This window comes from Puma concolor, chromosome A2 (assembly GCF_028749965.1).
Source record: "Puma concolor isolate L17-30 chromosome A2, mPumCon1.1.hap2, whole genome shotgun sequence".
In the NCBI taxonomy this organism is placed as follows: domain Eukaryota; kingdom Metazoa; phylum Chordata; class Mammalia; order Carnivora; family Felidae; genus Puma; species Puma concolor.
In genome coordinates, this window is record NC_141668.1 from 166,577,842 (window position 1) to 166,599,322 (window position 21,481).

The 21,481-nt window shown below is 63.0% G+C and overlaps 1 protein-coding gene and 1 long non-coding RNA gene across 13 annotated transcripts in view; one reads left to right on the plus strand and one right to left on the minus strand.

Annotated features, from left to right (window-relative positions):
- The window catches only part of LOC147583819 (uncharacterized), a 70,158-nt gene that overhangs the window by 35,478 nt on the left and 13,199 nt on the right, over nt 1–21,481 (plus strand). The gene's annotated exons all lie outside the window — the stretch shown is intronic.
- ADAMTS10 (ADAM metallopeptidase with thrombospondin type 1 motif 10) lies at nt 213–19,892 on the minus strand. Of its 9 annotated transcripts, none has more exons than XM_086699250.1 (26): nt 19,823–19,892; nt 17,363–17,442; nt 15,908–16,094; nt 15,401–15,747; nt 14,883–15,039; nt 13,622–13,839; nt 11,905–11,988; nt 11,654–11,799; nt 11,178–11,221; nt 10,917–11,022; nt 10,683–10,829; nt 10,345–10,486; nt 7,634–7,741; nt 7,143–7,288; nt 6,982–7,045; nt 5,805–5,907; nt 5,383–5,516; nt 5,153–5,276; nt 4,129–4,209; nt 3,880–4,043; nt 3,659–3,785; nt 3,436–3,565; nt 2,866–3,070; nt 2,444–2,620; nt 2,204–2,363; nt 213–920 (listed from the first exon to the last, which is right to left on the minus strand). In XM_086699250.1, exons 3-26 carry the CDS (start codon nt 15,993–15,995, stop codon nt 763–765), a joined length of 3,360 nt encoding a protein of 1,119 aa, XP_086555376.1. In that variant the 5' UTR covers nt 15,996–16,094; nt 17,363–17,442; nt 19,823–19,892; the 3' UTR covers nt 213–762. The 9 variants fall into 9 exon arrangements, with proteins under 9 accessions (XP_086555376.1, XP_086555380.1, XP_086555378.1 ...); XM_086699255.1 differs by having other exon boundaries at nt 722–920; nt 3,436–3,561; XM_086699251.1 differs by having other exon boundaries at nt 722–973.

Below are 21,481 nucleotides of genomic sequence, written 5' to 3' on the forward strand. Positions count from 1 at the left end.
CGAGCCCCGGGCCTGGGGACGTGGTGGCCGGGATGGCAGGTGCCTGACCGGGTAGCTCTGAGCGCCTCCTTGAGAAGCTGTAAAATCACTGGGCTCTGGTCTGTGCTGGTAAAAGGCCCCTTTGGACTGATGGGGGCCACCTGCGAGGGGCCGCGGCCGCATCCATTCGGTGGCGGGGACGGAATGTGAACAGACATATTGACGCTCGGAAGTCTACACAAGACAGAACTTTATTGATGGAGGGCTTCCTGGCGAGGGGTGTGTGGGCCCCAGGGCAGGGCCTGTAGCACCATGATGGGGGCGCCTGGATGTCGGGGTCCCCCTGGGGCAGGCAGGACAGAGGTTGGGGTGGATCTTGCCAGCTCTGCCTCACCCCTGTAGCTGGTCTGGTCAGGGGGAGGGTGTCAGGGAGGCGCTGCTAATCCCCCTCCCCCATGGCAGACATAGACCCCCCCCCTCCCCCCAGCTCAGAGCGGAGGGATGGGGCAGTGCTGGGGGCAGGACACCGGCAGACCCCCTCCCCACCCCCACTCTTCACAGTACATATTCCGGTCAAAGGGGGGGCAGTATTGGGGGCTCCCTAGGGGTGGGTGAAAAGGGCGCTAGGGCGAACAGTTGTTCCCTCCTCAAACCCACCCTGGAGGGGGTCTCACTATGAACTGGGAGAGGGGATGAGGAGGGGCCCTGGGGGTGGCCAGCCCCTCTCCACCCCCCAGCCAGGGGCCCTGCAGGGGTTCCCAATAAATAACTTCCGGCTTCGTCTCACCCAGCTCCCGCCCCCTCGGGCTCCTTCAGGCTGGCCAGCTGCAGGCATGGTCCCCTCCAGCCGGCGCCCAGCTGTGGCTCCGGGGCCCGCGCGCCCCCTAGCGGCCCTGGCAGGTTTTGCAGCACATCTGGCGGAAGTAGGCTCTGCTGCAGAACTGAAATTTGAGCACCAGGGGGCAGTAGGCGACCTTGTTCACATCCTTGCACTCTGGAGGGGGCGGGAGAACGGGGTCGGGGTGGGGAGGGGGGAAGGGGGGGAAGGGAGGGATCAGATCTCAGCGCCCCTTCCCCGAGGGGCGCGTCCGCAGCCCGCACAGGGCTTCCTGGCTTCCCTGTGCCTCAGTTTCGACCCCTCTCGGAGGGAGCTTATAACTATGAAACTCAAGGCGGGGCTTCTAAATATGTGATTAGGCTTTTGGAGGATTTTGAGAGAGTGCGCCGGGTCTGGGAGTATTCCCTTTCAGTTATCCTTTTGGTCCAACCGGGGCTGCCATCCTTCCACCTTTCCCTTTGTGACAGACTGAGGGTTTTGAACTCCAGAGGAGTCACTTCTTTTCTGGGTGTTTGTGTATTTTGTGTTCACGGCAATCCGCCGTCTGATCGGGACAATGATGCGGGCTCCCACTTGGGCAGTGATGTTCGGTAGGGCCTGGTGCTTAACAAAGGGCTTCGCGTGGCTTGTTTTATTCCATCTCCCTCACGCAGCAACCCCCCCTACCCCCCACCCACCAAGTGAATCTAGTATTGACCCCCCCCCCCCTTGACAGATTAGAAAACCAAGGCACAGAGAAGGAAGCTCAATCCAGTTTGGTTCTAGTGCCCAGAGGAAGTGATCTATTGCTCTGTATGGAAAATACTTAGGTAGAAAAAAAAAAATGGACGTATTTAAAGCAGTGGTTCTCAAGGGAATGCCATTTTGCCCCCCAGAGGACATTTGGCCGAATCTGGAGACATTTCTGGTTGTCACTACAGGGAGTGGGGGAGGGGGGGCGGCGGCGGCGGGTGCAGGAGCGCTATTGGCATCCCGCAGATACAAGTCAGGAACGTTGCTGAATATCCTACAATGCATAGGGCGCCCCCTCGAATTATCTGGCCCCAAACATCAATCGTGCCCGAGGTTGAGAAATTCTGACTTAAAAAAAAATTAAGCAGCTAATGGGACAAGTGGAGATGAACAGGGTGAAGGCCATGGAGGTGGGCTGGGGGAATGGCCCGAGTCTGGGGGCCCAGAAGGATCAGGTGCCTAAAAAGCTAGGCACGCAGTGGCAGTTCGTACATGTTTGCAGGGAGGGGTGGTGCAGGACGGCCTGGAGGGGACAGAGAAAGGCACTTCGGTGGTTGCAGAAGCCCCGGGCCAAAGGTCAGGACCCCTACGCTCTCCTGTGGCTTCCTCCGCACCGGGCCCTCCCGCCGCCCCTCGGCCTCCAGCCCCACATACCTTCGGGGCCGTCCCCGGGGGGCGCGCTGTCGCACTTGGCTTCGCACTGCTGCGTGGCGGGGGGCCGCAGGGCCTCGGCGCACTCGCGTGACGGCTGCCCCGTGTGGCTGGAGCAGCGCACCGCCCTCTGTTGCTGCCCGAGGCCGCACTGTGCGGAGCACTGCGGGGAGTCGCCGCTGAGCCTGGGCAGGCCGGGCCCCCGGGCGGCCCCCGCCCCCGCCCCCCAGGGCGCAGACCTACCTCGCCCCACTCGCCCGCCACCCAGCGAGCTGGGGGGCAGCGGCGCAAGTTGCAGCGCATGGTGGCCGGCGGCTTGGCCGCGGGCGGGCAGTGCCCGGGGGGCAGCGTGGCGCGGTGGTCTGAGCTCTTGCAAAGGACGACGCGGTGGCGGAGGCCTGGCCCGCAGCTGGGGGTGCACTGCAGTTGGAGAGGGGGTTTCGTGCTCACGGGCGCTCCAGTCCCCGCAAGCACCGGGGTGGGGAGGATGGTCGTCCGGAGGGAGGCGAGGAGGGGTCCGGCTAACCTCGGGCCAGTCTGGAGGGGGCGCTCTGGGCCCAGCAGGAGGGGCTCGTGACCGCGCAGCGGTGCCTCGGTGGGCACCCCGATGTGGGCCCCCCGGTCCCTACCCCCCGCTGCGCAGCTAGCGGGAAGGGGCGGCTGACCTCTGACCAGTCCAGGGCCGCCCACTCCGGCGGGCAAGCGGGGCCCTGGCAGGCCTCCAGCACTGGCGGGCGCGGCTGCGGGCACGCGCTGTCGTCCAGCGCCTTCTCCTCGGCGGCCGACACGCGGCGCTGGCACACGACGGAGCGGCTGCGCACGCCCGCATCACAGCTGCGGCTGCAGCGCGACCAGTTCCCCACCACCCAGCTGTGGGGAGGGGGCGGGTCTGAGAGAGTGTGCGGGGCGGGGCTCCCCGAGGGCGGGGTGCCGGCCCTCCTCCCGCATAACCGGCATCTTAACTGGCACCGGGGGGGGGGGGGGGGGTGCCTGCTGGTTGCAATATTATCCCGCGCTGGGGGGATCGTCGCCCTGGACCCGCGCTGCGCCTGGGGACGTGCATCACCCCGACGGACGTGATCACCTGGATCCGGCTAAGGGGCATCAGGGGTCCGACCCCACCCTGGGGAGCACTGCCACCCCCACCCCCCTCCAGTCCTGGAGCACACGCTCCTCTGCTCTGAGGAGCACTGCCCGCCCCTCTCTTGTCGCCCTGCGCCCTGGCAGGCACTCACTCGGGTGGGCAGGGCTCTGTGTTGCAGGCGCGCTGCCTCTTGGGCAGTTTGCTGTGGGCGCTGCAGTGGTGGGGGGCCACGGCCGAGCTGTCCAGTTGATTGCGGCACTCCACGGCCTGCACCTGGCTGCCTGGGGATGGGCGAGAGACCCGCTCAGCCCTGCCACGACCAGAAGGTCAGCCCAGGTGACCCGGGCCCGCCCCTGAGCCCACCCCGACCTCACCGCCGGCACACTGGGCGGAGCACTTGGTCCAGGGTGCATAGTGCCAGGAGTAGGGGGGCAGTGCATCCCGGGCGATGGGCGCGTTGAAACGGTAGCGGAGGGCCGCCAGCTCTGTCCGGGCCAGCACCTGAGGCGGGGGAGGGGGCCATCACGTGGAAGCCAAGCTCTAGTCCCCACAGGGAGGCTAAGGTCTTCCTGCACCTCGCTCCCACTGTCGTTACCATGACGATGAGAGACGCATTTATAGGTCCCAGGGCTTCCAGGCTCTGTGTCTGATCTGGCCCCTGTCGCAGCTGAAAGGTGGTCCCAGCCAGGGGAAGGCGGTGCGGCTGGGGGGTCCCGGGCAGCCCCTCCAGCAGCAGGGACTCCTGGTCCCCCTTCAGGGCTAGGGGGACAGCACAGGGGTCAGACCCCCAGCCACGCTGACCCCCTCCTGACCCCCAGTCCACGTCCCTCCACCTCCGGCTCACCCAGGTGACTGAGGGAAAGGTTCAGGTCCTGGATGAAGATGTGGACGGAGCCTTTGGGGATCCAGACGACTTCCTCATACCCTGCACGGTGGAGCTGAGAGGTCACCCACTTGGCCCTTCCCCCACACCTGCCTACCTCCCCCGTTCCTGGCCCCTGATGACAACAGCTAACCACTACTGCGCTAAGTGCTCACAGGGACCTTCTGTGGCATCCCCGGCTCCGGGCCTGTGAAGCGGATGTGTTGTCACACCCATTTTACAGATGACGAGACTGAGAGGCTCGGAGAAGCTAGGCAACGCACCCAGGTTTGACTGCTAGGAACTGGCTGGGCTGGGGTTTGAACCCAGACTTTCCTGCCTCTCTGACCACCACAGTGGCCTGGTCCACCCCCTCCCCCTCAAGCATGCAGCAGGGCTGGCTGTGGGCACAGGGAAGGGGGCACTTTGGAGGTCCACACACGGCGATACGGCGATTTTAACAGCTGGAGTTAGGTTCACAGTGGGCCCCACCACCTACGTCCCGGGCCCCTCCCTGTCCCCTGGACCCTACACTTGGGCCTCACTGTGTGTTTGCTTCCAGAAGCCCCTGCTCCCATCCCCCCACCTCTTCCCTGAGGTCTCTCTTCTGCCCAAGGTCGGGAAGCATAGTCAAGTTCACCACAGCCTGCAGATATCCCTCCCCTAGTTAGCCTTTTCCTCTAGCACGGTGTCCCTCAGCCCCCTGGCTCAGACCATGGAGAGGGGTCAACCCCCCACCAGGGGTCAACCCCAGACCCCGCGCCAGGCCCCCAGGGTGGGGGGAGGGGAAAGGTTTAGGTCGCTGACCTTCTCCTCACGTTAACTGTCAAGGCTTAGGCACCAGAGCCCAAGCTGGTCCCGGACCCTGATCTGAGGCATTGCTCTGCCCCCCGGGACTTTTTGGGGTCCCCACGGGGCCCCTGGCTGCTGTGACCGGCCGGTGCTGCCCCCCTGGCCCCCCTCCGTCGCGAAGTGGGGAGAAGGAGAGGGAACAGAGATCTCTCACCGGCTGCAGGCGAAGCTGGGCTGAAGACCCCCTCAATGGTTTCGCAGGCACTGCCGTCACCACCACAGACCCTGCACTTGTCCTCCCTCAGGTCGGAGCCCAGGACCCGGTCACAGCCCACGTGCTGGGGAGGGGGGTGGGGCGGGGGTGGGAGTGTCAGCGAGCCCCGCCTCCCTGCCTCCACCCCTCCGTTCCCTTGCCCTCTCTCCACCTCTGGGAGTCCCCTCCACCTTGCACTCGCCGCTGACGCAAATGTCCACCGTGTCTGGGCGGCAGGGCGTCCCGTCCACCACGGCTGCCGCCCTCTCGGTGTAGAAGTTGAAGCCTTCGGCCAGGCACGTGAGTGAGCAGGCCTTCACGCCCCCTGGGGGGGCACAGCCCCGTCAGACCCCGAGGGCCTGACCCCCTCGCTCCCTGGGGGAGCTCCACGGGGGACTCTCCGCTTGCTCCCTGGGGGCGGCGAGGCATAGGGCAGACCCCAGACCCGACAAGGACGGGCAGGTTGGGCAGCGAGTCGGGGTTCCCTGCGTCCAGCTGAGGAACTACTGAGCCACATCCTGGGCTCTGGGGCCCCTTGGGTGAAGGGGGTGCTCTGGGCAGCCCCCCCCCCCGCCCCAATGCTGTATCCACCTGCTGCTGGGTCCTCACTCACCTCCTCGGTATGTCTTCCATGTGTAGAATTTTCCACGGAAGGGGACACTGTCAAATTCAGAGCACTGCATTTCCCTGAAGTCCTGAGAGCCTGGGGGACAGTCCTGGGGGTGAGAGAGGAGAGAGGGAGGGAGGCCAGCTGTGGGGGGGGGATGCAGTTAGGGCACAGGCTCAAGGCCAGAGGCCTGATGCTCAGAGCAGGGATGGGTTGGAGGGGTGAGGCTGGAGGCAGAGAGGCCAGGGAGGAGGCTGTGGAGGGCCAGGTGAGACTGGTCAGCGGCCTGGAGCTGGAGGGATGGGGACGTCTAAGATGGAGCAGGTGACTCATTAGAGCGTGGGGCCAGCTGGGGATGATGGCTGGGTTTCTGGTTTCAGACCATGAGGCCTTTCTTGAGACAGCAGGCCTAGAAAGGAGCAAGGGGCACTCTTTATGAGGTGTGTGTGTGTGTGTGTGTGTGTGTGTGTGCATACGCGCGCGTGGACTCCCTGGAGACACGAGCCCCTCCAGGTGGAGCTGGGAAGGCCACCCACCCCTCACTCCAAAGTTTTCCCTGACCTCTGAGCCCTCCTCTCCCCCCACCGCCCCTGCAGTGAGTCCTGTGCTTACTGGGTGTGTACATGTAAGAGTCATTAACAGCCAGGAGGCCCAACCAGCCATGGGGACCCCCAGCGTTTAACAAAGGGGCAGCAGTGGAGAAAAGGAGACAGAAGGTGTAGCCCGAGAGGCTAGGGGTACAGGGCACGGGTGATGCGGGCAAGGCAGGAGTTTTGGACTGGGGCCGAGGCACCTGGTTAGAAGGGTGTGCAAGCAGAGGACCCCAGTGTGGCCACTGGGTTTGGTGACAGGGGTGGGTTGGCTTGGGGAATTTGGGCTTTGAAGGGAGGGGGCCAGGCTCGCCATAGCTGGTGGAGGTTGTGGGGGTCAAGCAACTTCAAGGTGGGAGACTCATCTGCTGAGAAATGGAAGGAGCTAGACGCTCGCAGGGGGTGCTGGGCCGGGTGGGCACCGGGGCCCAGGGGCAGGTGTAGGGAGGGCAGGACAGGGCGCGGCTAGCCGCCGCAGCGTCCCGAAGAGACGGCAGGTGCCCGGCTGAGGCTCGTCCGAAGCTGATTCGTGCCCCTTTTCCAAGCGTAAGAGGGGCCGCGGATACCCGGCCTGGGGTCCTGGGGAAACTCACGTCGGTGTTGCAGGAGCGGTGCCGCCGTCTCTCACCCAGGCAGTACTTGCCCCCGATCGTTGGCCTGGAAGGGGGAGGGGGACACAGGAGATACCGCGCGGGGGGAGACAGACGGCGGGGCCCGCCCCAGTCCCCCTTTCCGAAAGGTCCTAAGGTCTGACCTGGGGCTGTCGCAATGACGGCTGGAGGAGGACACGCCGCCGCCGCACGTCCGGCTGCAGTCGCCCCACGGGGTCCACGGGCCCCAAGCCCCGTCCACGCCCTCCGGCCGCGACCCGAAGGGGACGCACACTCTCTTGTAGCACCACTGAGGAGAGGAGGGGGAGGCGGAGGGGGTGAGTCCGGCTCCCGGGATCCCGGCGCTCCTTCCTGCCCCGCCCCTCCCCCCAGCCGGGGGTCTCAGCACCCCTGGGAGGGGACGGAAGGGGGAGGGTGGAAGTCTGAGGACCCCGACGCAGGCAGCGCAGGGGCGTCGCCTCCGCAGACGGCCACCGTCAGGAGGTGAAACTAGCTTGGGACCCAAGCGGCGGGAGACGGGGCGGGGCCTGCGGGCAGTGGGCGGGGCCCGAGCGAAGGAAAACTGGAACCGCGGCGCGGCGGGCGTGGCTCGGGGCAGGGGGCGGGGCCGGCGGGCGGCCTAAGCCGCGCTCACCCCCTTGTCGATGGTGTGCGTCTGGCACAGCGTGCCCTCGGCGGCTGGAATGCTGTTGGTGATGCATCGGTTGCTCTTGCTCAGACACCACAGCTCGCTGCAGACCTCCTGCGGGCCAAGGCGCCCGCTCAGGCTCGCCCCCCGCCCTCCTCCCTCTGGCAGCCCGCCCGCCAGGCGGCGACCCGCTCTCTGCCGCCTAGCAGTGGGGCCCCGGCGCTCCTTTGCTGGGTCTCAAGGAGCCTTCTTGAATCCTCCTGTGGGGCATGGCCTGAGACCGCCTCTCTGCCTCGTGGGCCGCACTTATCCAACGTCCGTGTGTGCCATCAACTCCCTTATGCATTATTACCCCTGTTTCACTGAGAAAACCAAGGCTCAGACAGGTAAAGTCACTTGCTAGGGATCACACAGCCCCTGAGGGGCAGCCTGGGTTCTAACCCAGACCTTTGATGGACGGGTCTGTGATCCATTCACCCTGGTGCCTCCTGAGTTTCCAGAAGGAAACTTGGGACCTGCTGATAAGCAGCCCCTGGGAAGACAGCAATTCTGAAAACTCAGGCCTGGGAGACGGCTCAGGTCAGAGGCCTCATTTCTGAGTTTTTCCAGCTGGTGGTCCTCCTCGTTGCCCCCACCCACACTGGGGAAACTCCCAAAGCCTTTAATGTGTGGGAGGCTGGGGGGGGGGGGGCAGGGCAGGGCAGGGGGAAAGGCCAGGCTGGATCTGGGTGGGACATTCCTTTACCTCCCTCACTGAAAAATCTGCCCACCTTCTTGTCTGCGTCCTGCTGGGGCTGGGCCAGTCCCAGGAAGTCACTCTGACCCTTTAGGTTAATATCTTTGGACAAACCCCAACGGGTTCAAGTGTGGCCAAATCTCTGACCCTCTAGCCTATGTCCTGCCCCACCTCCCAGGGTCTTCCCTCCCAACACCCAAGAAGTGGAGATCCTTTGGTCTCCTTTTTACTAATTATGTGTCATTTCCTCTCTGAACCGAATGCTTTCAAGTTTTGAAGGTTTGGGATTGGACCAATCACTGGCTACAGCAGGGTCCCTTGTCTGGGTCAGCCTCTGAGAGACACCTGCACACATATGAGAAGTTCAGAAGGTTTTTCTCAAATCTGCTCCCTCAAACGTCCTCCAGAGTCCCTGCCTTCTGCCCCTTCAGGGCACACATCTCAGCTAAAACCTCAGCCTGGATTTCTGGCTTCACTTGGCTTGCGTCCTCCTGGCCATTTGTAAAAAAAGATCACATGCCCCAGGGACCCTCGGGACACCTCTTAAAGAGAGCTGGCTGTTCCAGTCCTGCTTTTCCTCCTGTCCACAAGGAGGCGCTGTGGTGCACATGCATGAGCGGGGGTAGGGGTGGGGGGGCACTCTGGGAGACAGCGGCTCCACCCCGACTTGCAGCACATGCCCCTCTTTGGGCCTCAGTTTCCTCATCTACAACAGAGGCCTTGCCTACCTAAAAGGGAGAGGCATGTGTCAGGGTAGATATGAAAGGGATTGCATAAATTCCCTGATGTTGTGTAACAAGGACCACAGCTATCTCTAGACTAGGCTCGAGGCCCAGCCCTTTACACGTTAGCCAAGTTACATGTAGTCAATACTTTCCCCCTTTGCCAGGGGCACCGGGAAGATGATCCTTGGAAAAATAAAAGGAAGAATCAATTCAACATACAGCCAGCACCCATCCACGCTCCATATTCTGGCACCTCCTCCCCTCCCCTACCTCCTTGTGACATTTGGAGTCACAGAGAGACCTGGATTTGAATCCTGGCTCTGACGTGTTCTCGAACTGTGACTTTGGGCAAGGCACCCTCCCTACTCCTCGGTCCCTTCATCTGTCACGTGGGATCGTCAGGAGTTTCAATGAGATGATACGTATCACACGCTTAGCACATAGCAAGTGCTCAGTAAGCGGCAGGCATTGTCATCATTGTTAGGACACCTGGGATAGGCAGATGCCCTAGGGTAGCTTCCAGATTCTTTAGAAATTCATTAAGGGTGCTGTCCTTAACAGCCAAGTTGGGGGTGGGGGTGGGCAAGAGTCACTTTACCAGCTGCCTGTTCTTGTGTTGAGTGAACATGGCCTTAGCTTGGCCATGTCAACTCTCACCTCTGGAGTCTTGAGGAAGCCAGCAGGCCTCCAGTTTCTTGGGGGCAGCTGGGAGCGGGACCCCCAGCTTGCTCGTCCATGACAGGACGGGGCTCTGGAAGTCGATCTAAACCTCACAAAGAGTGAGGGGGTTGGTCAGGAGGCTCAGGCTCGTCCAGCCAAGGGTCAGGGCCAGGCGATCGTGTGAACCAGTTGCTGGCGGGGGGATGTGGGGAGTGCAGACAGGGTGGCGTCCTTGGAAGGCTCTGTCTGGTTCTTTGCCAAGTGGGGAAGATGGTCCATCCCCAGGGAACTATTTCCACCCAGTTTGGATGTCTGGTTAAAAATGGCCCAGTGAGGGGGCTTGGGGCGTTAGTTCTGCTAAAGCCACAGGTGGCCTGATATGCTGGACAGAAGGTAATGCCCAGGCTCTCCCTGGCCCCGCCCCCCCCCAAAATCAGGGGGTCTGGAGGACCAGGAGATCCCATAGAGCATGTGACTTTTGCGCACCCGTGCACCTCTTCTCCCCCAGCCCCCAAGGGGGCTCACCCCCTTCACGGCTCTCCCACCCCCTGCGGCCCCTCCCCTCCCAGGAAGGAAAGCAGGAAGGCTCTCTCTACCCCGTATTTACACTGACGCGATTTGACTCCATGTTGGAAGCGGCACTGTTCATCCGCGTCGTAGGCCTGGCCGGGTGCTACGGTCGGGTACACGAAGTCCTGTCTGGGGGGCCGGTTGTTCAGGCACAGCCCCAGGCCTGAGCTGTGGTGAGAAGACAGCAGCTGTCACGTTACGGGGCTGCAGCCGAAGAGCTCAGGGAACCCACCCAGCTGGGGGTGCGGGTCCCGGGGGGCAGCCCTGCAGGGAACGCCCCCCCCCCCCCAGGCACTCTGGTTTCCAGACCCTTCCCCCACCCCCGCGAGCCTGAGTATGGACAGGCGGGAGGGCACGTCCTCACTCCAGAAAGCTGGTGATGTAGTCGCGGCTGCAGGACGACCACACGAAAGGGTTGGTCTTCATGGTGATGTGGGCGGCCATGAGCTTTGCTGGGTCCTGGCCACGGGCCCCGCAGCTGTTCCCCACGCCGTCGTGGTTCATGCCAAACCTGGGGAGAGCAGGGTCGGCTCTGCGGGCTCCCCGGGAGCCCGCCCCACAGTCCCCGTGCTCCCCCTGCCGCGTCCCCCGGCCTCACGTGTGTCCGATCTCGTGGGCGATGGTGAAGGCCGTGGCCAGGCCAATGTCCTCGTTGATACTGCAGCTCCTCTCCCGCTCGCACATCCCGCCCACGGGTGCCAGGCCTGCGCAACGGGCACGCGGGGCGGGGCTGGGCTCAGGCTGCGGTGACGGGCCCGGCCACCCTGCTGGCTGCCCTCTCCCCCCTCCCCCCACCGGGGCCGGGGTCAGCCGGTCCCCTGCCTTCACGGGCGCCTGCCAGCCCAGGGGGCGTAAGTACCTAGCGTGCCGCACGGTTTGTTCTTGTAGATGCAGATGTCGTGGCTGTGGAGGGAGAGCGGGGCGGTGAGGGGCTGGGCTGCCTCCCTGAGCCCTGCTGGTGCCACCATGACCATTTGGGGCGGCTCACTTCTGCCTGCCTCTCGCCCCGAGCCTCGTGCTCTGCCCCCAGCCGACCTTGGGGATGCCGGGGGTGCGTGAGCGACCGGCTGACCGCAGGAATGAGACGGCGAGTGAATGGGTGCACCTGTGCCCACCTGGCCCACTGGCCCTGCGCCTCCCCCCCCCCCCCCCCCCCCCCCCCCCGCTCTCAGGCTCCCAGCAGCCCCTCCCCGCCCCTGGCACCCCACTGGACTGGCCGAAGCTTCCCAGCCTCTCCCGTCTCCCGGCAGGCGTGCCCCCTGCTTGGACCTGGACGGTCCCCGGGACCGCTTGCTCCCCCGGCCCACGTCCTGGAGCCCTCCCCGCCCCCCTCACCGCGTGATGAGCACCGCTGTGTCATGGTTGGCCACACCGTTCTCCGGAATGGCGTTGCCATGGCCGCTGCGGTTCACGATGGATTTCTGCCACTTACAGAAGCTGTCCAGGGACTTCCCGGCGTGGTGGGTGATCTCCAGGGTGGGCTGCGGGCAGACAGAGTGAGGTGCATGGGCGCCAGCTGCGCTGGGGGGGGGGCAGGCAGCGCTAGTGTGCAGGGGTGGGGGTGGGGGGGTGCGGGGCCCGCGCACCTGGTCCTCCGTGAGCAGGATGAGGCGTGTCACCAGGATATTAACGATGTTTCCCAGACTCGAGTCCTGGAAAAGTTTGGCAACCTGACCTCCAAGAAACAAGAGAGACCGAGTCTTAAGAGGGGCTCAGAGCAGAAGACAAAAGGCAAGACAGTGACGGTAGCTGTCTTTTGTCACTGTGTGCCGGGCGTCAGGCTAAGCCTCCCGGGTACGTCTTCGCACGGGTAGGTACTGCGTTCCTTCCCGTTTTACAGAGGGGCAAACTGACACGCAGAGAGCTGGCAGGTGCCCCAGGTGGGATTCGGGTCTGGGTAAGCCTGCCTACACAGCACGGTTGCTTATCAGTACATTTCTTCCTGACCCACCCCCATTCAGCTCATCCCTGCCCACCCCACAGCAGCCCTGCACATCTGGCCTCATTCCACCACCGTCTAAAGGTACCAATCTGAGCATCACCACAAGCAAGGGGCAGGAAGCATTGGAGACAGTGACCAGGGAGGGGGAGGGAGTGCCCAGGGGTGAGTGGGCCACACGGCACAGTGATCTTGGGGCCTGGGGCATGCCTGTCCCACGTGGAAACCTCCAGAAACCCTGGCAGGTTTTAGGTAACTTTGACAGCCCAAGGGGGGGGGGGCGGCAGGGCGAGGGCAAAACATGGCAGCATCATACACGTGTCGGGGCAACACGCTGGGCCCTCTGTCTGCTGAACCTTCTCTCCTCCCTTTTTGCTTCAGGGAAACAACAGTGCCACGTGTCAGGCTCTTACCGCGTGCCAAATGCTCCGTCTGGCTTCTCTCCCCACCCCCGCCCCCCGCCCCCGCCTCTTACCCTCTGTGGTAGATGCCATTATAACAGTATTTTACAAAGGCAGAAACGGAGGCTCAGGGAGATCCGGGGGCCCGACCGAGGTCTGGTATGGGCAGCGGGTATATCTGAGTGTGGGTCAGTGAGTTGACCTGTATGGAGTTACAGGCAGGTGCTTGTAGGAGAGTTCCGCACGCGTACAGGTGCGGGCCCGTGTGTGTGTGTGTGCTGCTAACCTCGACAGGTATGGGCAAGCCGTGTCCTTATTTTATTTTACTTTTGAGAGAGAGGGTGCAAGTGGGTGAGGGGCAGAGAGAGAGAGAGAGAGAGAGAGAGACAGAAGAGGGGGAGAGAGAGAAGCGGGGCTTGTGTTTTACCCAAAGCGCGGCTTGAGCTCACCCTATGTGGGACTCAAACTCACAAACTGTGAGATCGTGACCTGAGCCAGTCAGATGCTTAACCAACTGAGCCACCCAGGCATCCTGTGTCCTTATTTTGTATAGGAGACGCTTATACAGCACCTACCGCGTAAATGTTCTAAATACGTTTATCGATTCACTGCGAGCACCTTAGCCTCGTGAAGTAGGTACTGTTACCAGCCCCATTTTACAGATGGGTAAACCAAGGCACAGAAGTGAAGTAACTTGTCCAAGCTAAAAAGGAGCGGAGTTGAGATTTCGGCCCCGGCCCGCAGGCTTTTGAGTCCATGCTCCCGGCCGCAGAGCTCGGCTGTTTCCCCCGCAATCCTTGCCACACGTGCGTGGGCCTCCTTTCCCACTCTGCCCCCCTCCATTCCGGTTCCCTGGCCTCAGGTCGGGGCTAGTGGGTGGAACGGCGAGACCCCTTTTCCTGCTCCCCCGCGGGCTGGCTCCAGGTCTCGGGGCCCCACGCCCAGGGAGGGGGAGGCACTTACAATGTTCATGATGGCCAGCACGTACTGTTCCACGTCTCGGCGCCCGTGGTAGGCCACCATCATCTTGTCAGCCACCACCAGGGTCTCCACGTAGCGCTCTCGGCTGACCGAGCGCTTCAGGCCTGGCTGGCCACGCTCTGTTTCATTCCCCAGGGGCCTGGCAGGTGGCGGCTTCAGGGTGCGCAGCCACCATGGCCGCCCCTTCCACGGTTTCTCGTCTGGATGGACAACTTCTGGTCAATCCGCTGCCTGCCCTTACTGTCCAGCCACCTGTCTGATGGCTCATCTGCCCAACTGGCCGCCAGACCCCTCATTCTTCGGCTACTGGGTGTTCTGGTTGCACAAGGTCTGGTTCTACAGTGTGTCTGTTGCCCAGACGTCTGGTTCTACAAGGAAGGGACTGCCCCACTGCCCACTGGCTGGTCAAACAGCTGTCCCATAACAGCCAGCACGACCGTATGACTTCCTGACAATTCTGTTGCCCAAACGTGTGTGTGTGTGTGTGTGTGTGTGTGTGTGTGTAGCCGCCTGCCTCAGCAGCGGAACTGTGTGCTTGCAGGACTTTGTGACCTTCCAACCGTGCCACGTTCTCAGCATCGCACAGCCCAACTGCCCCATGGTCTTACTGCCCAACCGGATCCAGTGCAACTGTCTCATGGGCCGCCCGGCTGTGAAACCACCCGCTTTTCTGTTTGTACAACTGACTGCGGTTGTACGTCTGCCACAGCGTCCTACTCCCAGACTGTCAGATGGTGTACCTCATTTAATGTCCCCGGGCTCTGCCTTTGTCCCCATGGCAACCTGTTTTTCTAGCTGTACAATTGCCCTGGTTGATATCTGTCTCATCCAGTTTTCTTACCTTCCCATTCCCTGACCCTCTGATCTAGAACTGCCCTCCTGAAAGTCTGGCTGTACATCGGACCTTCTGAACGGTGTTTTTGCTGTGCAATGGCTCAAGTATCTGCAACTACCCGGCCGCTAAACTGTCTGATTGCACAGGAATCCTGGAGGTGGAGGGTTTTACACCTGAGCACCTGTCTGGCTGTCCAGCTGCCTGTGTCACTCACTGCTGGACCATCGGACTATGGCAGTGATAGATGGGCTGTTTCACCACCCTACTGTCCTGCGGTCTGGCTGTCTGCCGTTTCTCCCCGCATGTAGCTACCTGCTCACCTTCTGCAGGGAGAGACACTCCTGCCTACCTCTGCCTTAAGGCAAAGATGTGCAGCCCCTCTGCCCACCCCCAGAAAGACAGGTGTACCTCTCACTCCACAGGCTGTGTCCAGGTGGGGGTGACGCAGAGAGGAGCGCTTGTATACCACATGGGGGCCACTCTCCTCTGGGCCCTGGGTTCCTTTGGGCCCAACTTGCAGGGGCTCGATCAAGTATTCTTCTTCATCTGCCACAATGAGGCCATGCTAGGGGTTGGGGAGTGGGCAGAGGGCTTGGATCAGATTTTGCTCCCAGGACCCATGGGGCCCTATCTCTGTCTTTATGATTTCATTCCTTCTATCTTACTGGGGTTCTGTTGCTTCTCCTTTTTCAGCTTCTTGAGGTGGTTGTTCAGTTTATTAATTTTCAGCTTGACCCCCAAGGCTATACATTCTCCTCTAAGTTCAGCTTTGGCTGCGTCCTAAAAAATAACTAATCCTTTTGATGAGCTCAAAATGCTTTCAAAATATCCACCGTGATTCCTTCTCTGACCTCTACATAGGAATGTTTTTCTGAACTCCCAAACTTGTGGGCATTTCTCCCTGCTTCCCAGAACCCTCCGCTCACCAGGCCCCCACAGGTGCTGATGGCCACACGGGAGCTGCCGGCCTGGCCCTGCAAGTGGCCGGCGTAGAGGCAGTGGGGCCGGGCAGCCCTCTGCCAGGCCAGGCCCTCCCGTGTCCAGTACTCCACGGAGACGTGCCCTGCTAGAAGGCGGGGGCTGCGGGTCAGGTTCAGCAGGAAGTGGGTGCTGGGTGCAGCCACCTTGTAGAAGAGGCGGGACTCTGCGGCTGGCCCTGTGCCCCGACGCTGCCTCCGGGGGGGCGGGGGCGAGAAGGCCAGCAGTGCCCCATTATGGTCCACTCGAGTGGGGAATGCGATCTCATAGCTCTCCAGACTGGACAGGAACTCATCTGTGGGCGAGGGTCAGAGGCTTGGGGTGAGCCTTGGGAATGACCCGTGTCTTGGCTGCTTGGCTACAGGGCCTTCCCCGCATTGACTGCCATCCCAGCCCCACTGACCCTTCCTCAGCTCCTTTTTCCCTCCCCACTGTCGCCCCTGGACCACCCCTACCTTGAGACTGGAAGGCATGTAGGACTTCGAATGTGAGGCCCAGCCCCAGGGTGAGGACCCAGCGGAGGATATGGCAGGCGGGAGCCATAGAGGCCACGTGTCCACATGTCTCTCTCCAGCCCCGGCTGCCGGCAGCCCCCACAGCACCGCCTCCCCTGTTCACAGCCTGGGCAGCATCACTGGGCTCCTGGGAGGGAGGAGTTGGGTCGGGGGGGCGGGTGCCTGGTCCCACTGCCCAGTGTAGCCAGTGCCAGGGCCCCTCACTCCCAGCCCCAAGGATGCCCAAGGCATCTTCTCATTCAGAAGTCCCCCTGTCCCCACCCTCCTCTTCCTCCCTGTACTATTAGGATTCACAGGGATTTCGACTTTGTGAGCATCTACGAGGTGCCAGCTATTGGCCGGAACGTTTTTGCACCATTTCACTTCGTTTCCACAATAATCCTGAGGATTCCTTCCCTGGGTAAGGACTACGTATGATATGGAGGCTGTCCTTGCCCACCGTGGGGCTCGGTCTCCTGGGAGTGACCGAATAGGGAGAGTTCAGATTGTGACAAGTTCTCTAGGAGAAAGAACGAGGAGGCTCAGAAGCAGGGGTGTGGAGGATGAGCAGAAACTCATCCGGTGAAGGGACAGGAGAAGGCGCCCCGGACGGAGGAACAGCAGGGGCAAAGGCCCTGAGGCGGGGAGGAGCTGGGTGTGGACCCAGGACCACAATGGCTAGCCCGGCTGGGGTGTCTGGGCAGAGTGCCCGAAGGGGAGGGTGCAGGAGGGCAGTGAGGAGAGGCTGGCATGGGACTCGCTTGAAGGCTGTGTAGGTCAGTGGGCATTTTCAGCCCAGAGTAAAGCGGAGGCCAGTGCTTGACTCCCCCTACTAATCCTGTCCGACCTCAGCCCTACCATTAGATCCCCTGCCATGGGTAGCACTTTCCACCCCACCAGCAGGGCTGGGTGCTGCTACAGGTGGCCTCTGTTCCTGTGACCTCTCTTCTAACCCTGTATTTCCAGCCTGGCCCCTGGTTCTGCTCCTTAGCCTTTCAGATTCTTCTTTCTGGAAGCTCTAGGCCTGCCCGGCAGGTCTCAGTTTCTCTGGCATCGGCCCCGGGCCAGCTTGCTGCACACAGACACCACCAGGGGCCACTACCCTGTGCCAAACCCTCCTCCCCACTCCTGCCTCCACCCTCCTCCTCCTCCTCTCTGCAGTTTCCCCCTTAATCACACACTGTCTTGTTTTCTTTGCAGCCTGGCCAAGTCTGAGAGTCGGTCCCCAAACAGGGCAGTTCAGCACGCGAGGGAGGGAGCCAGGTTTATCAACAAGATGCAGACTTAGAAGGTGACATTACCCGCTTTTGCTTGTACCCCTCCAGCAATGGGGAGTTCACACCAAGATACTCTGGGACCCTCCTGCTCCCTTCGGCTGGGCAGGTGATTACCCCTTGTTCGTTTGTTTGTTTTTACCTTTTGGGGGCTTCGGTTGATGGCGTGGTATCAGACACCTGTGCGTGAGCCTCTCTGGGCCTGTGCCTCTTCTTCGGTGCCTGGACAGGGAGGGGGCAGTGAGGGGGGGGCCGCTGGGCTCGGTGGGAAGTTCAGGGGGGGCCGAGAACACTCTGCCCTTCTCCCTGACCCTGGTGAACCTCCCCTGGGAGGATGTGATCATCCTTCAGGTCCTGGTCCCCCACCAAAGCTCCCTCCTCCCCCTGTCCCTACCTCCTCTAGCTTTCTGTCCCCTAGTCCATCCTGGAGACCCTACCCAGCTCCGATTAAATCCCTTCCTGGGTCGAGTTGCCCTGACCTCCTCCTGTCTTAACCCCCCCACCGCCCCACCCCCATCATGCCAAGGTGGCAGTGTTTCGATTGCAAGTGAGGCTGGAAGCCCCTTCCCCCAATCCTGTCCCTCTCCTCCTTTCCTGCACCGCCACGCCTGCTGTGGAATCTTCTCCCGCAGCGGCTCTGTGGCTCTGGTCTTGGCTGCAGTGCCTTTGAGTCTCTCCTGCTGCCCATCTCTGAAGTCCTCACCGCTGTCCTCTGGGGCTGGGCCCCTCCTCCCAAAGACCTCACAGCCTCCCTCACGCTTCTGGCTCTGCTGGGGCATGGGGGACGGTGTGGAAGGACCCATGGGTGAGGATGGGGGGTGTGGAGGGGCGGGGTCTGACGGGGAGGGCTCACAGGCGTCTGCCAGGGCAGGGCAGCGCAGAGCATCCGGGCCAGTGGCCCAGCCCGCAGGGTGGTGTAGGGAGGTGTGACCTGCCCGGGGCACTGGGGGTGTCAGGAACAGGTCAGTGGGTCTGGGGGAGAGAATGACGCCGGTGCCCCAGAGGTTAGGGCGTTCCAGGGCCCGTGCCTGGCTGGGGGCAGCAGCGGGGGGATCTACACTGTGATGTGTGCATGACTGTGTGTGTGTATGTGTGTGTGTGTGTGTGTGTGTGTAACCGTGTAAGTGGACCGTACGTACGTATGTGGCTTGGTGTGCGGTGGTGTGTGTGCCCATGTGACCCCGTGTGTGGCCGTGTGTGTACCCGTGTGCGCGCGCACGCACACGGGCGCGTGCCCAGGCCTGGCCATTCCTCCCAGCCCCTCCTTCCAGAAGGCAGGAGGGAGGCGGCCAGCGCGGGCCGGTGCCAGCGCCGGAGGAGGAAAGGCCGCGCGGAAGCGGCCGGGAGACAGCGGAGGCTCCATCCCATCCCATCCCAGCGATGCGGGATGGACCCGCCGCTCCGCACCCAGAGCTCCGGGGGCCGCGCCGGGCAGACCCGGCCGCTCCGTGGGGGCCAAGGCCGAGGCCGCCCGGGCAGAGGCCTCCTCCGGGCGCTGCACATCTGGCTGGGCGGGAGGCAGACCCTGCCGGGAGAGCAGACAAAGGCCCGCCCGCGGCCTGCGGGAGGAGGGGGCCGGCGCCCCGGCGGGTGCCCCTCACCCAGCCACTAATTAAAGGCCCTGAGCCCGAGGGGCTGGAGGCGCTCGGAGACAGACGGCTGTGGCCTCGGTGACCGACGCAAGGGAAGTGGGAGGTGCCGCTCCCACACCCAGACACAAACACACACACACTGGCGAGCGACGCGCACACTTGAGGGTGGCCACACCTGCGCAGCCGGGGACCAACAACCGGACACCGCGGACCCACAAAGGACTCCCGTCCCCACACACAGCGGCGCCCTCGGAACCCGCACCCGGAGGCGAACACACAAGACACGCAGCCACACGCTCCCCGGACCTATGGGCACACTCACGCACACGCTCATTCACACACGCGAGACAGCCCGGAGACGAACGCACACTCGGGCCTACGCACACCTACACGTACACACTCGTTCACGCACTCACGCCAGACAAGGGACGAACTCACAGAGTCCCACAGAACGACATTCACCCCAAGTGCACTCCCATCCGGGCACTTACACACTTGTTACACTCAGACACACCCGGAGACGGCACGGAGACACGCGCACACTCACTGGACGTTTACATCCACAGCGGACATGAAACTACGTGCACACAGCGGCTTACACACACACCTATGCACACGCACAACACCCCTTACGATGGATCACACGCAGACTCAAACACACCCAGACACTCCGAGGCATTTTCATGCAGACACGCGCATGCACACTCACCGCATTCACACATACGTGGATGCCCACACACACACACACACACACACACACACACACACACACACACACACCCAGACAGGCGCCCGCACGACCTCGGGGTCGCACACACTTTGGAACGCCGCACGCCGACACAAGCCCCGAGGCTGGACGGTCCAACCGGCCCGGGCCCGCAGCCGTCCCCGCCCGACGCGGACGCGCAAGGTCATCCCCCCTCCCCCGCCGCCGCGCCCCGGCCCCCTCCCCCCGGGCGCCCGCCGGGGCCCGCGGAGCCCGCTCCCCGCCGCGCCGCCCGCGCCTTTACCTGCGGCCGCCCGCCCGCCCGGGCCTCCGTCCGCCGTCTCCGCCGCCGTCTCGCCGCCCTGCGCAGGAAGGGAGGGAGCGAGCGCGGCGGCGTGGCCGGGGGAGGGGGCGCGGGGAAGGCACTTCCTGAGCCGCCTGCCAGGGTTATAAAAAACCCCCAAACCGCGCGAGGCCAGAACCCCGCCCGCCGCCGCCGCCGCCCGGCCTGGGCCGCGGGCTGGACCCGAGCCAGGGACCCGGGAGCTCGGGCGGCCCCGCCCGGACCGGCCCCGCCTTGGGGGCTGGAGGGGGGGGAGGCCGGGGTGGGAAACGGCGGCGGGCGGGGAGAGGGGCTGCGGTGGGGGCGGGGAGAGTAAGGTGGCAGGTGGGGGAGGGGAGAGAGGCGGGGTGGGGGAGGGGAGGGAGGAAGAATTGGGTAGGGGTAAGGGGAAAAGGAGAGAGGAGGAGGGGTGGGGGGAGGGGAGATTGAATGGAAAGAGGCGGGAGGAGGTGGGGGATGGAGGAGGAGGCACCGTCGCGTGGGGGGTACGGGGAAGGCATGGGGAGCCGAGGGGAGGGGGGAGCCGGGTGGAGGGATGGGGGAGGGGAGAGCCCACTCCGTCGCCGGCACCGCCAGCATCGACAACAGCTGTTATTTATTGAGGGCTAGTCCTGCTCAAACAAGCATTTATTGGGCACCACCCGTGTGCCAGGCACGGTGCCCGGGGCGGCTGGATAAATGTCAGCCCGCCCCTGCCCTCCCGGAGCTCCCCTCTGGGGGCTTGACCTGCCCTGGGCCTGGCTGGTTCCATTTCACAGAAGAAAAAACTGAGGTCAGAGACGGGGAGGGTGAAAGTTTGATGGGAGCAGGGCCCCAGTGAGTTGCTTTCACCCCTGGGTGAGTTCTCCATCGATGTGGAGCTAGCACATGAATGGGGCTGACCTGCACAGTCAGGGCAGGAGTGAAAATGCACACCAAGGCGTGGCCGGTTGCCCCAGAGGCCTTTGGGTGCCTGGCCAGGGGTTAGTGCTGCCGGGGGCGGCAGGGCAGTGACCCCCAACCTCTCAGTTCCAAGGCATTTTCCAGGCCTGACCCCAGGGAACTAGGCAGACCCTGGCCTGGCCTGGCCTGGCCTTGCCCTTGGCCCTCTCTGAGTCTTGGTTTCCTGATCCCCACCGGGTGGCTAATGGCAACCTTACAGGCGGCTGGGAGAGGGATTCATTCAACAGCGAACATTTGTTTCTTTTGTCCTGAATTTGGGATGTGAGGTCAGGGCTCGTGCATACAGCAGGTACTCCATAAATACCAGACGCTTCCTGGAGCTCCTATGAGATTGGAGAACTCCGCTGGCTCCACCTCTGCCCCATTCTCACCCCTGGCGAGACCAGAGGGACAGGCCACCCTTGGGTTGGCTACCCACTCCCCCAGCCGAGGAACCAGTCCCAGTAAGCCAGCTTGGGTCTCGGTCTTCAGTCCCCTGCACTACCGGAGGACCCCCCCCCGCCTCCCCGGAGCCCACCCTGAGCTGCCTTCCATTTCCCCCTTTGTCCATCAGAGACGTGGCCGCCTTGCCCTCCTCACTTTGCTCTGATGCTGCAAAGCTCTCACCTTCAGCCCCACGGGCTGCTGCAGCCACTGAGCCACAGTCCCCAGTCTGGACTGGGTGGCCATCAGACAGCA

Bases quoted from the DNA above. Each gene is read 5' to 3' on its own strand.
- ADAMTS10 (XM_086699250.1), bottom strand. From the start codon at position 15,995: ATGGCTCCCGCCTGCCATATCCTCCGCTGGGTCCTCACCCTGGGGCTG. The intron at 13,840-14,882 runs GTACACCTGTCT...TTGTCCATCCAG, and splicing joins CACAGCCTGTGGAGTGAGAG to ACGAGAAACCGTGGAAGGGG. The intron at 7,289-7,633 runs GTGAGCGCGGCT...TCCTCTCCTCAG, and splicing joins CGCACACCATCGACAAGGGG to TGGTGCTACAAGAGAGTGTG.